At 34.3% G+C, this 15353-nt stretch overlaps 1 protein-coding gene across 2 annotated transcripts in view; it reads right to left on the bottom strand.

Moving 5' to 3' along the window:
- FAM185A (family with sequence similarity 185 member A) overlaps positions 1-15353 on the bottom strand; it is a 60125-nt gene that overhangs the window by 28727 nt on the left and 16045 nt on the right. For both annotated transcript variants that reach the window (XM_032761266.2, XM_032761267.2), the window contains exons 5-6: positions 8127-8168; positions 3239-3334 (exon numbers count right to left, since the gene is read on the bottom strand). In XM_032761266.2, coding sequence (XP_032617157.1) covers positions 3239-3334; positions 8127-8168 — 138 coding nt within the window. The remainder of the gene's footprint in view (positions 1-3238; positions 3335-8126; positions 8169-15353) is intronic.

Here is a 15353-nt window from a genome sequence, read left to right as displayed (position 1 = left end):
ACCTCATTATTATAATACAACTAGAACACTGAGCTCTTGTGCTTTCAGATGTGCCTTGTGTGTAACAAAAAATAACAATAGAAAAGGATTATTTGAATTCCAACTCACTAATGTTTCTTTTGAGTAGATTACAGGCTTTTGGATACCTAAGGTAAGACACTCAACCTGTATTTCCATACAACCTGGCTGTAATTCAAGCTTCTAAAAGAGTAAATCAGGAAAAGTACTCTGCTAGGTATGGAATCATTTTTCAAATTATGTGGGTTGCAGTGTAAATTCACCAACACACTCCTATTTCAGAAGTTTTTCTTCCCGTTTTTCATTAAATAAAGTAGGTAAAAGGCCCCTGCCATAAAGCATTAACCCCATCTCTGTGGACAAAGATGGTCAGGATGGGGTTTTGAACGCATTTACTTATGGGTCATGGTTTTCCTTCCAATCTGGCTAACACCAGCTTAAGCTTCCTTAAGTAATTTCTTGGTCTTCCTAATTGGAGCTAGAAGTTTGAGATAAGCATGATGAACTGTTCTATTCTAAAGAAAAATTAGGGAACAATGCATATTACTACAACTAGTTTATTTTATTAAGAAATAAATTGCAGCCAGGCACAGTGGCTTGTGGCTGTAATCCCAGCACTTTGGGAGGCCAAGGTAGGTGGATTGCTTGAGCTCAAGAGTTCAAGACCAGCCTGGACAACATGGTAAAACCCTGTTTCTACCTCCCCCAGCTCAAAAAAAAAAAAAAAAAAAAAGCAACTGGGTGTGGTGGTACACAACTGGAGTCTCATCTACCTGGAAGGCTGACCTCCCAAGCTTAGGCGATCCTGTTGAGGCTGCACTGAGCCATAATCTTGCTGCTGCACTCCAGCCTGGGTGACAGAGTGATACCCTGTCTCAAAAACAAAAACAAAAAACCAAATTGCTTTCCAGGGTTCAAATGTAAACTACAGACAGGAGATTCCCATAACAACATATGAGGGCTTTAGGAAAAAACAAAACAAAAACAACCCTGGAAGATTTCAGGATAAATAGAAGACACGTTTTTCTACCAAACGTACTTTCAAAAGTAGAAAATCATAGATTTAAAAAACTTTTTTGATATGTCTAAATGTATCAAGTTTCAAGTGTGCTAACTTTATGAACACTTGTTTCTGTTCTTAAATGCATAACAGGATCTTAAATTTTTCAGATCTTTAAAAATGTTAAGCAATGCAAAGATTTCTACCCCATCTCCCTCCACATCTTTAAAAGCCAAAAACCACCTACCAAAACTCCATTACTGTTTGTGAATGAAGAATTTTCATGACTTGAAAACCTTCCTAATGTCCCATCTTTAACACTAACTTTTTAGAAAGGAGAGCTCTTGTTATGTTCTTTAACCTCTTTTCACTTCATAAATTTCTTCATGGTTGACATCAGTACTATCCTCTTAAAAATTCAAATGTGAACTAACAGCGTCATTTATTGAAGGCATATTATGTTAAAATTAGTGATTTTCCCAAGGACAAAATGTTAAGTGGAAAAGTCAGTACTCAGATTCAGGTGTGACTCCCAGGCCCAAGCATAGCCTGGAATGAATTAAGAAGGTCACCATATTAATTTTCATAAGGTGAAAGAAAACAAGCATTATATATTTTTCCACATCACAAAATGGTGAAGACCTAAGAGACTCCAGTGGCTGGCTCTGAACCGTACAGCAAGACAGTGGCAGAGTTGGAATGGATTCCAGATGTCTTTGCTAACCATTAAGAAAGAGTTACTGAATAACTTTCCATTACTCTAAAAAGTTACTGTTCCCAAGTGTATTGAGAATTCAGAGATCTGAAGTAAGATAGAAATCTTTGTTTTCGGTTGTCTTTAAGCTTTTGCCAGTAACATGGTCCCAGTAGAAGAAAACATAAAACTGTAATCCTAATCAAATTTTGCAACATCAAATACTATTTCAGTAGTTTCAAATACTATTCCAATATTGTTCCAGCAATATTCCAAATAAGACTAAGAAATATTTTAAATGAATAAAGACTAACAATCTTCAAAAGTTTTACAGTTTTCTGTTTGTTTTGCCTACTGTGCAAAACATTAAATTATTTGTATGTAAGAGCTGCTTATTCAAAACTTTGTTCTTACTCTGTTACTAGTTATATTAACAATATATCCCTTTTCTCCTTGGATCTTTGTAATAATGGAGTACAATTATATGACTTACATGCCATTTATAATTTTCCCTGAAGAGTATTACCTGAAGCTCTTAGATTTAGTGAGGACATCAGTTTATCCTATTTTAAAGGGAGAAAATATGATATTGAGAAATCACACCGGTGTATCAGCAATAACTGAGGTTTCAGACCTCTGTGTTTTGCAGTTTGGACACTGACAAATTCTAGAGATGGATTTAAAAAACTATTAAATCAATATGGTAAAGAAACTACTAATAGCAGGAACAATCAGTCTCTGTGAGGAAATATTTTCCTTGTTAAACATCTGGCCAACATGCAAGAGCTGCTGGACTATTTTTAAATTTTTTTTATACAAAGCTACAGTTCTTAACTTTCTGCAGCCAAGCCACTTCAGCCCCTATGGCCAACCTACTTCACCCAAGCCACTTGTCAACACATATGTGTACATCCATGTGTGCAGAAGAACAGGCAAATTCATATTTAGCTTTCAGATGAAAAGTATACGATTTTAAATGAAAGAGTTGGACTCAGAATAAGTTGTGTCAGAAGTTAAATGATAGAGACATATCGTAAGTCTTGATACTTCAAGAGACTAAGTAATCACTTTAGAGGATCTTCCTGTGTGATACCTTTATTTAAGGATCACACTTTGAAAACTGTTACTCTACACTGATTGCCTGAGAAGTTCCTTTCACAGGCTGACAGAAAAGCTTCCAAAAGAGTGTATGGCAGCGTTTTTCCTTCAAAGATTATTCTATTTCAGAATAGAATAAACTGAAAAATCCACAGAGTAACATTTAAAAATTCCATAATAACAGTCAAAATATTACATTTTTGTTTGTACTACAAAGGGAAAGATAGTCTGCATGTCCATCTATCCCAAAAGTTGTAAAGATCACTGGTCTAGAAAGCTAGCAGACCAGTGCTTTTAAATCAGGTTCTATCAGAAGATATTTTCTTGAAATCACTATGTCAGTATAGATAATTTGACCATCTGTTTCCTGAGTGTTACATAAACCTTCCTTACATCATATGTCAAAATAAAACATTCCAGTTCCTAACCTTTATGGGATTTCAATTCCACTTTCCCCAGTTGGCTGACATAAACATCTATGGCACCCTGATTAGTTGAGGCTTTTAGACATCCAGAAGACGAATCTAGGAAGAAGAAAAAACCGTAAGTAAAATCATTCTTACTTGATAAATGGAATTACAAACTTGAAATAAAAGGCTCTGCTTTAGCATTAGGATAAGGGGCTAAGAATCTTACAAGGCTTAGTGTTTTCCTCATAACAATGCCATTGTTTGCACTGAAACGTAAACAGTATCAGAAACCTAGAAATCTATTAAACTAGACAACTAATTTAAAAATCTTTATCTATATTAACCCAAATAACTTATCTCTAAACATTTACTCTAAAACTTAATGAGTAGGAAGGAGAATCTGCAAGTAATGATTCCTTTGACCACTAAGCATCATTGATATATTTAGTTTTTTATCGTGTTGATACATTTAGTAAACTTTCCATAATTATCAAAGAATTCTACCTCATGTATAGTCACATACAAGCAGTAGCAAGGCTAACAAAAATCAAAACCTCTCATAATTTCTCCTTGTAGCAAATTTGCTGATACTAAGAAGTGCTCCTAATAGTAAAAGATTACTCTACATAAAGTTGTGGCATTTCTTTTTTTCTTTTTCTTTTTTTTTTTTTAGAGACAGGTCTTGCTATGTTGTCCAGGCTGGTCTCTGACTTCTGGGATCAAGCGATACTCCTGGGATTACAGACACAAACCACTGTTCCTGGCTTGTTGCATTTCTTTAAGGGCAGAAGAGCAGGGTGGAATAATTTGAAGAATAGCTTGTTTATATCTGATAGTTCTTTTCAAGTTTCTGGAATTGAACAGGTATCTTTAAGTGAGGATAAGAAAATAATAATTAAGATAACCCTGATTTGACATTCAAATTTCCCTGTGTCGTCGATGACCCTACTTTTGAATCAACCAGTATCGCAAGTTCAAGGGAAAACAGTCAAAATAAGGAAGTAAGGAAATGAACTTGAAGAGTTAGTGCTAAGTGGTTTTTCCTCCTTCTCTTTCTCCCATGGCAATTGAATCTTTAATTTAATATTCTATCTGACTGCCTGGAGAAGGCCAAAGCATATTCTTTTTAGAGAGGCCTCTAAAAAAGCGTATTTTATCAGGAGGTTTTATTACTTCAAAGTGGAAACAAAGTAGGGAGTGTGGTGAAAACTATGCCAAAAATTATACTTTTTACAAAACAGAGAAAACATTTGTGTGTGTGTGTGTGTATATATATATCTATATATGAGCCAACATTTTGCTTTTAAAAAAATGTTAACTGACTTCAAACAAAGATAGTAAATTTGGAATAAACTGTTTAAAATCTGGCTCCAAGATCATTTATAATAATTTATTTCCCATCTATACTGGAAAATGCCCTTTATCAGACTCAATTTATTTAGTTTTCAAGTGTGAAAAGTTAACACTGACGTTGGGAAATGAAATCACTAGAGATAAATGACACAGAATAGCTGGACAAAATGAACATTTCACTGCTTACGTACCAACAGAAACTCCTTTTTAAACCTCTTATCGCATCCTAAAAGAAGCCAAGTAAAAATTACATTATGATAAAAAAAAGAAAAGTGTAATACACTAGGTGTGTATTATTCCAGTTTGAACAAAGTAAAATAGCTGAAACATTAGTGTGATTTCTCGCTTTCTCAAAGAGGGAAAAAAAACACACAGAATTTTTGTGTGGCTCATAAATAATACTTTCATTTATTTTTCCCTCCAAATGAGAAATAAATGACAGCTAAATAATTATATCCCAGGCCACAAAGTAATTATATCCTCATGTTATCTGTATTGATCTCTAATGATGGCTCATCCCTTGGAGGCTGTCAAAAAATAAAATGAAAACTCAAGGTGTTTTCAAAAAAGAAGGCAAAGATGATATTTTAAAACTATGCAGCAAAACAAGCCCTCCTATTTTTTTGTTTAACAAATTATCAGAACTAAAATTAATTATCAAGAGTAAAATTAAGGCTTCATCCACAGAATTTCATTCTTTTGGAGTTTACATAATGGAGAAATTCTATAGATCTGGGAGAAAGTCCTGTAGATCTAATGTATAGCACAGTGACTGTAATTAACAATACTGTACAGTAAACTTGATATTTGCTGAGAGTAAATCTTAAACATTTTCATCATACATATAAAATGGTAATGAGGTGAAGTGACAGATATGTTAACTAAATGGACTGTGGAAATCATTTCACAATATATATGTATATCAAATCATTATATTGCATGTATACCTTAAATATATACGGTTTTGTCAATTATGTCTCAATAAAGTCAGCAAAAGCAAAAAAAAAAAAACACACACCACAAAAGAAACCAAAATAAATCTACATTGTAACGTGATTAGCTCAGTGCTTGGCACATGGGCACTGAGTAAACGATAGATATTTTAAAGAAAGGGCCAGGTGTGGTGGCTTACGCCTGTAATTCCAGCACTTTAGGAGGCTGAGGCAGGAGAACTGCTTGAAGCCAAGCATTTGAGACCAGTATGGGCAACAAAGTGAGACCTTGTCTCTATTTTTTAAAATAATAAACAAGTAAATAATGTTAAAAGAAAAATCAGTCAGTATAGTTGGTCATATTAATAAAAGAAAAATGATCATTTCAATAAATTCAGGAAATGTATTTGACAAAATTCAACACTCATTCACGATCAAAGAAAGTAAAAAAAGAGAAACTTTTAAGCAAACAAGGAATAAAAGATTACTCTCCCAATCTGATAAAAGGCATCTGTTAAAAATCTATAGCTAACATCACACTTAATGCATTCCCCCTAATACTGGGGACAAGGACAGGGATCAAGTGCAAGGAATCACACTCTCATCACTACAATTCAACATTATACTGAAGTTCACAGCTAGTCTGATAAGGCAAGAAAAAGAAAAGTAATAAAGATAGGAAGGAAAGAGGTAAAACTATATTTACAGATGAAAATGTCTGCTCAGCTAGAAAAGGATTCCAGATTCGAGAAAACCACTATTAGAATAAATTTAGCAAGGTAACAAGATACAAGGTCCATTTATAAAAATCATTTGTATTTACATATATCAGCAGTAGACAATTAGAAGCAAAGTCTTAAAAACTGTCTCATTTATAACAGTGTTAAAAACACAAATGAATTTAACAAAAAAAAGTGCCAGACCTCTACATTGAAACTTAAAAAGCAATGCTGAGAAAAATTAAAGAAGATCTAAACAAATGGAGAGAGCTACCTACCATGTTCATTAATTGGAAGATTCAATGTGATTCAGTGCAATCCCAAACATAATCAAAACTGTATTTTTTGGCAGAAATTGACTGGAAAATCAAAGGACCTATTATATCCAAAGCAATCTTTAAAAGGAACAAATTTGGAAGACTTCAACTACCTGATTTACAGACTTACCAAAGTTACAGTAATCATGATATTGTGGCACAGGCATAAGGCTCACCAAATAAATCAATGAATTAGGAACAAGAGATCAGACACTGAGCCACACTTATATAGTCATTTGATTTTAGACAAGGATACTAAAGTAATCCATCAGAGAAAGGAAGGTTTTTCAACAAATGGTGATATGAAAAAATTTTTAAACTGACAATAATAAATGTTGATGAGGATGTGGAGCAACTCAAATTCTCATACATTGTTGATGAGAGTATAAAGTGGAACTTTGGGAAAAGGTCTGGTAGTTTATCATAAAGTTAAACATAGAACCTACCTAGTCAACTCAGCAATTCCATACCTAAGTATTTACCCGAGGAAAAAAATATATACATCCATAAAATGACTTACATTAGTATATTCATAGCAGCTTTGTTTACAGTTGCCAAAAAATTAGAAATAGCCCAGGTGTCCATCAACAGTAGAATGAACAAATTAAGCCTTCTAATAGCCTGCTTTCACTTCTGAACCCTTCTGGTACATTATGAAATAACAGCTAGGTTGTTCTTTTAAAATATAAATTATATATCACTTCTCTAACATCCTGTTGTAGTTGGAATAAAGTCTGAACTCTTACCCTGTCTACAAGGTCCTAAGATGTAGCCTTACTTACCTCATATCCTACCACTTTCCCCATAAGCCAGCCTTCTATCTCTTGAAAATAATAAACTTCCATTTTCAAGGCCTGCACTTGCTATTCCTCTATCTAGGGAGGCTGTATCCAGAATTTTACATAACTTTCTGACTTTTCTGGCTTTAGTTTAAATGTACCCTCTCCAGACCACCCCCAATTGCCTAACTGAAGTAGTTTTCTTTTCCCCAATCTCTATTCAGTTACCCTGTCTTATTTCTTCATTGTACTTACCACAAACTAAAATTACCTTTTGTTATTTATATGCTTGTTGTCTTTCTTCCCAGGGCTCAGAGAAGGTGAGGTCTCTGAGCACAGAAACTATGTCCTGTTGACCAATATGTTCCCTAGTACCTAAAAGAATTCTTAATACATGGCAGGTACTCAATAAATACATGTTGACTAACTAGTTATTGGTATTCACAAGGTTGTCTTCAACTTTTAACACATTTGGAGACCAATAAACAGTGACATTATTTATATCTTTCTTTCAAATACTTAATTTAGATATTTGAAGAATTCAAGAAGTTTGTAAGATCTTTTTTCTTTCTTTTTTTTTTTCTTCAGAGAAGTTTAGCAAGAAATATAAGACATTTCTTAATACCAGCTCAGGCAATTTTCTTCGAGTGGACATAATTAGTATATTGGTTCTGCCTATATTTGACTTGTGATCCTGTCAAGTTCATCAGTTAAACTGTAGACTTCATTTATTCTAATAAAGTCATCACAAATATACCTATTTTTAAAAGTGGGCAAAATACACGAACTAGTAGCTTAGCACGTACCTACTGTGATGTTACCCATCTTGCTTTGTAATGTTATATTACCTGCAAAAAAGAAAAAGATACTTTTATGTACTAGAGACAATCTAGAAAGGAACTGTGATACATAGCAATGCTAAAACATGGATGAATAGCTACAATGTAATTTTTGTTGGCAATTTTTCCCAATATCACAAATCCAGTCAAAGATTTAGCTGTAGTTCTGAAATAACTAGCCTTAGGTATCTCTGCAAACCTTCTTTCTCTACTACCAAACCTTAAGCTTTTTTAGCATAACTACAAATCACCATAACTGCTGGCACAGAGGAAAAACAATACTTCTAAAACCCGTAAGTGAAAAAAATTACTGAAATGTAGTCACTATACATTTTCAACCTAAATATCAATGTATTTATCAGACCACACAAAGCGAAGTTTTCACCCAAGTAACACTAAAATATGGTATGGAAAAAAAGAATTATTTTTCAGGCCACTTGCCATGTCTATTAGATTAAAAGTAGTTTCTGGGCCAAGAATTAAAGTGGTTTGAGATATGAATAATGAATACATGGAGGTATGACTAACAAAACAGAACAAAGAAGCTTCAAAGTTTTCCGTCTTAGTGAAAATATGTTTTCCATGATAAGTATGGAATATTGTGACCATTCTTCCCAGCCCCTTTCCCCTAATACCAAAAGTAGTAGGATTATTCTTCATATGTGTGTTCACATGTATAAGTATTCCTAGAATCAGGAACTCATATTTATTCTACTGAAAATATAAGCAATAATGTTATCTCTTCTAAAATAATTCCAAAACTACACTAAAAAGTAAAGGAATAACTTTGGCCTCAGAATTAATCTTCAGTAAACTCATTTTATCTCATTTCATATACCTTATGAATACTGACTTGTATCAGTATCTGGGAAAAAGCAAAAAAGGCACTGGATTCATTTACTCAATAGCCAGATGCGCCTAATTGCAAAAATCCATCTGAAGGTCTAACATACCATATTTCCTGTGAGTATATGAACAAGGAGTATATTTGTGTATGAATAAAAACTTGGTTTGTGTACTGAAGCTTATAAGATTACTAATTTTTTTTTCATATTTTAGATTCAGGGGATACATGTGCAGGTTTGTTACCTGGGTATATTGTGTGATGTTGAAGTCTGGGGTACAAATGATCCCATCACCCAGGTACTAAGCATAGTACCCAATAGTTTTTCAACCCTTGCCCCGTCCCTCCATCCCCCATCTAGTAGACTCCAGTTTCTATTGTTGCCATCTTTATGTCCATAATTATCCAATGTTTACCCCCCACTTATAAGTAAGACCATGTGGTATTTAGTTTTCTATTCCTGTGTTAATTCGCTTAGGATAATGGCCTCCAACTGCATCCATGCTGCTGAAAAGGATATAATTTCATTCTTCTTTATAGCCGCATAGTATTCCATGGTGTATATATATCACATTCTCTTTATCCAATCCACCACTGATGGGCACATAGGTTGATTCCATGTCTTTGCTATTGTGAATGGAGCTGCAGTGAACATGTTGAGTGCGTGTGTCTTTTTGGAAGAATGATTTATTTTCTTTTGTGTATATATCCAGTAATGGGATTCCTGGGTTGAATGGCAGTTCTGTTTTAAGTTCTTTGAGAAATCATCAAACTGCTTTCCACAGTGGCTGAACTAATTTACATTCCCACCAACAGTGTATGAGTGTTCCCCTTTCTCCACAGCCTCGCCAGCGTCTGTTGTTTTTTTACTTATTTTTAATAATAGCCATTCTGACTGGTGTGAGATGATATCTCATTGTGGTTTTGATTTGCATTTCTCTGATGACTAGTGATTTGGAACAGTTTTTCATGTTTGTTGGTTTCTTGTACGTCTTCTCTTGAGAAATGTCTGTTCCTGTCTTTTGCTCATTTTTAATAGGGTTATTAGTTTTTTGCTTATTGATTTGTTTAACTTCCTTGAAGATTCAAAGGAACAAAGGATATTAAACCTTTGTCAGATACAGAGTTTGCAAATATTTTCTCCCGTTCTGTAGGTTGTCTGTTTACTCTGTTCATAATTTCTTTTGCAGTGCAGAAGCTCTTTCATTTAATTAGATCCCAATGAGGCAAGTCTAGGAGGACAGGAATCACATCTTTCTTATTTAGCTTCATATCTGGGAACTTTGCACAATGCATAGTACATAGTAAACACAATTATTTTGTGAACAAATAAAAAGTTTGGAAAAGTAGGTAAAGAGCAACCTGTGGTAGAACCACAGAGTGCTAAGTCTACTGACTATCCTACACCAAAAAAGTCAGTGAAGAATTTCAAGATGGATAAAAATACAAGAAAACCATGCTTTAAGAAGATTCACCTAGTGTGAGACAGCGGGTGTTTCCATACTCAGCATTCTCTTTACTGCTTGTTGTGGTTTGAATGTTCTCAGAAAAGTTCATGTGTTGGAAACTTGGTACCCAGTGCAGCAATACTGTGAGGTGGGACCTTTGGGAGGTAACCGGGTCATGAGGGTTCTGCCCTCATGAATGGATCAACCCATTCATGAATCAATGGATTAATGGTTCATGGAGGGAGTGGGTTAGCTATCACAAGAGTGAGTCTGTTATAAGAGCCAGTGTGGGTGTCTCTCATGCAGCCTCTCTCCATGTAAGGCCTGTGCCACTTCATGACTCTGCAGAGCCCCTATCAGCAAGAAGGCTCTCACCAGATGCGGCTCCTAGACCTCAGACTTCTCAGCCTCCAGAACTGTAAGATATAAACTTTATAAATCACTCAGTCTCAGGTATTCTGTTATAGCAACAGAAAACAGACTAAGACACTGCTCTACCTCCTGAACAATAAAAGATGAAGCAGACAGGTCCCTGATATTCATAACTTTATTAATAAAGAACTATGATAAAGTTTTACAGTCATTTAGCTAGTGAATCCAGTCACCCGCTCATGAAGGCAGTGGAGCTTTATTGTTTTACACTAGTCTTTAATAATGCGGTAAAAATTTACAATTTTTTTAAAATAAAAATATGGTCTTTCTCAAAAAGCCAATCATTAGTGCTTGTCACGAAAGTGAGGAGGTCTTGAGAAAATAATGATTCTTTGAACCAGAAAATAGAAGTTTTAGATCTATACAAAATGAGGATTAGTTAATTATAGTGGGACCTATAGAGTCTCAGATAACATTCTTCTTGAATGTTTGAGTTCCACTGTATACTAAAAGCATAATGGAGCAACAACAACAAAAACCCATGGAATTAAGGAATTGTTTCAAATACTGTCTACTTATAAGTAACACTTCAAAATATTTTTGTCAATTCTAAATAAAACAGTAAACAAAAACTTATTTTCAACTCATATCAAAATATTTAGAAAATCTCTACCTTAAACAGAAATATTCTAAAGTCATTAGAAAACACAAAATGGATGTCTTGCCTCAAATGCATAGTGGAATAAAGTAGTATATTTAAAAGTATTCCAAGCAACAAAATGGGCATTATTAGCAAAATTTTCTATATTTTGGTTTCACCTACTTCATCTCCAATCACTGAAAATAATAAATTAATTATTTGAGAGGAGTAAATCTTAGTAAAAGCTTCTTTCCAATAAAGCAGACACCAGATGGTCTGTAATAACTATGTGTGCTTACCCTACTCTCAAGTTATATAAGTTTTCCACAAATCCCAGTATTTGAGAAAATAGATAGCTTTTCTTAGCTTGTAACCTTTCATTCTAGCATGGTCAGAGGAAAAAAAATGTAATCAATTTAAAGATAAACATTGGTTTATTTTTCTTCACCAAAAGAAATGTGATTATGGTTCAAGCACATATAACTCTTATAATCCAAACAGAGTAATCAAGTATCCTTAAAGATTAAGTCATTTTGTGTTTTTTGGTGGGTAGGGGTGGGGAGGTGGGAAGGGAGACACTTGTATTTGCAAGCCACAGTGCTAAATGCTAAGAATATAGAGATGAATAAAACATAATCTTTGCTCTTGAGGAGTTTATAATTAGGCAAGGATTTATAGAAAACCAGAGATGAAGCAAGATGCTTTAGCTGAGTACTGAAAGATTTAAAAAGTCAACAAGATTTTTAAAAAGCTAGGAAAAGCATTTTGGGCAGAATATAAACAGTATGATCAGTATGATCAAAGGCTCTGATCAAGAACTCAGAGGTATAAAACAGGTAAAAATGTGTATAGGAAAAAAGACTAATTCTGGAAGACAAAGCATAGAGTCAGAAGAAGGAAAAGGGAAGTTGAGCACGTCACTAAGGCAGTAGAAAACGGTCCGAATAAGAGAATGACATGTTCAATGTGCATTACTAATAAACTACTACTTTAGCTGCAGTGAGGAGAAATGGATCTGAAGAAGGCAAGGCTGGAGGCAAAGTTACTGCTAGTATTGAGGCAAGAGGTCAAAAGGGTCTAAAACGGAAGTGTAGAAATTAGCAGGAAAAAGGTGAGATAGATTGAAAAAATATTTAGGAGATAAAACCTGCCTAAACTTGGTAGTTGATTAGATGCAGGAGATGAGAGAGAAGCAGGAAGTTAAGATCACTGCCAGATTTATAGCATGGGAATTGGGAACATGGCAATATCAGAAACAGCAAATAAAAACAAGGGAAGAGGACACATTACAGATGACATTCAGGGATGGGGGAAGAAGGGAAAAAAGCTAGAAATGTTGAGTTCGAGATGTCTATGAAGATCCAAATGGCTATGTCTACCTGCCAGATGGAGGTATAAATTAGTCAGGGCTAGAGACATAGATTTGAATAATCAGATTTGAAACACGCTTGTAAGGGTTGTTCAGACTCAGAAGTATATAAGATGCCTTAGGAAAATATGTAGAGAAAGAACAATAGGACAACGATGAAATCCTGGAGAATACCAATTATCAGAGAGGTGGAAAGAGAAGGAATATAGAGACATTTGTGAAAGAGCAATTATATGATAGAGACTGCCAGTGTCCATTAATATTTGTGTGCCTCTCTTCTTCCGTAAGAGTACTGCTAAACTACATATCTCAGCCTTTGCAGTTAGATAAAGCCATGTGAAAATATTTTGTCCAAAGATCTATGGGCAGAAGTAATATATGCACTTCTAGGCCTGGTTTCTGAAACTTCTTCCATGATCCTCTGTGCTGTCTCATTTTTTATGGAAGACTTGGAAGCCACAAACTGAGGAAGCCAAGTCTCTGAATGTCTCTAAGGAGCTGCACTTAGGACAGACACCGTAGTAAATATCAATATTTTGTATCAGAGGTTTAAACCCTGAAAAACCTACATGGTTTGCACCACAAAAAAAAAAGCTGTAATTCCTTTCTAGTATTTCATATAAAAAAGTTGTGGCCAGGCATGGTGGCTCATGCCTGTAATTCCAGCACTTTGGGAGGCCGAGGCGTGCAGATCACCTGAGGTCAGGAGTTTGAGACCAACCTGGCCAACATGGTGAAACCCTGTCTGTACTAAAAAATACAAAAATTAGCCGGGCGTGGTGGCAGGTGCCTTAATCCCAGCTACTTGGGAGGCAGAGGCAGGAGAATTGTTTGAACCTGGGTGGTGGAGGCTGCAGTGAGCCGAGATCGAGCCATTGCACTCGAGCCTGGGGGACAAGAGTGAGACTTCTCTCAAAAAAAAAACAAAAAAAAAACAAAACAAAAAAATCAAAGTTGTATGTGTCCAGATTCGAAATTCAGTATCAAAATGATAATCTAATTAAAACTTCATAATGACCTAGGCTAGGAATAAATACTAGAATTTCAATAAAACATTTTCATGAATGTCATGAAAAGATCTATTTAATCCAATAAAAGCTTCTATGTTTTAAAATTGTATGTTATTTCTGACTTTCTAAGTTTACAAAGCAGATTTATAAATTTATCAGTGACTACAAGTCCTTCTTAAAGCAGATTGGGGCATTTCTTCTGAAATTTTGAGTGCTATCAAAGTTATCACCTGTGTTTTGTACAGTTCATGTAAATTGTACTTCTTGAAAATTTCAAAAATAAAAAAAGTAGTTACTAAAGGAAAAGTTTATGCATGTATGCCAAATATTTGAAGAACAAAGGACTTTTGAAGTGCAGAGAAAATGAGAGAACTAATACTCAGCAATTTATCTATCAAGATATGTTTCCAAAGAACTTAAAATAGAGCCTAATTTACATAGGAAATCTAAATATTTAAAATAGGGTTTTATTCATTAGTCACTATTCCAGATCATAAGTTTTTAAAATACACAAAAACAAGTAACATGAACACTCTTACATCTTAATCGAATCAATTTGTTTAAATCATAGGTTATAAATAAAACCAATCCTAGCAAACCATTTCAAGGAAGTTTTTCATTGTCTCCAACAGAGTCAGAAAAACCATATTTATATTTAAAAATGTATTTTGTAGAATACATATAAATACATGCATGTGTTATACATGCATAGCATTCTTTAAAAAGTATCAATATTCAAATATCAGAATTTAATAAAATATTATTAATATAAAACCAAATTTAATTTTTGATTTAGAAGGAAATCAAGATAGTAAACTGTCATAAAATTTTACATCTAAATACAAGCTATCCAAGTACCTATCCTCCCACTAGATTCCCATTGCCAGAAATTAAATATTTAATAAGTCAATGAATAAACTGGTTTATTTTGTAGTAGAATGCATACACACTTAATAGATGTGATTCAACCAACTATACAAATAGGAAACATGACTAGTCAATTAGCTTACTCAGTTTCTTACATATAAAATATAGTTAGCTATACTTAAAAATTTCACTTGAAAAAACACTTAGGATAAATTATTTTCTTCTCTATACATAGGAATCAACTTGCAAGGCCAGGAAAGATATATTGCTCCTTTCATTACTCTTTTCTTCATTAATGGGCATGCTCTAAGTACTCGGCACTAGTATGTTAGATGTTGCTTGCCATCAGGGTATATAAAAAAATTGAAAATGCAGACAAAAAATAAATTTCATGCTCTTGCTTCCTTTCATGGAAGACTTAGAAGCCACACACTTAAGACAGCACCATCACTTTTATGGAAGGAGTCCAGTTCCTGAATGCTACCATGGAGCTAAGCCCAAACACTGTATGGAACATCTACATTTTCGGTCATAAAGCACGATAAATGTCCTGAAACTCAAAGAACTTATAAAGTAGAACATAGCTGAAGCAGTGCATCTGTGTTATAGTACTGTCTTCTTGGAGGAAACATCTCTAGAGTGAG

The sequence above is a fragment of the Hylobates moloch genome, unplaced genomic scaffold, assembly GCF_009828535.3.
Source record: "Hylobates moloch isolate HMO894 unplaced genomic scaffold, HMol_V3 SCAFFOLD_1, whole genome shotgun sequence".
Lineage (NCBI taxonomy): Eukaryota > Metazoa > Chordata > Mammalia > Primates > Hylobatidae > Hylobates > Hylobates moloch.
The sequence above is the reverse complement of the archived record's forward strand: the minus strand, read 5'-3'. Positions and strand labels throughout refer to the sequence as shown.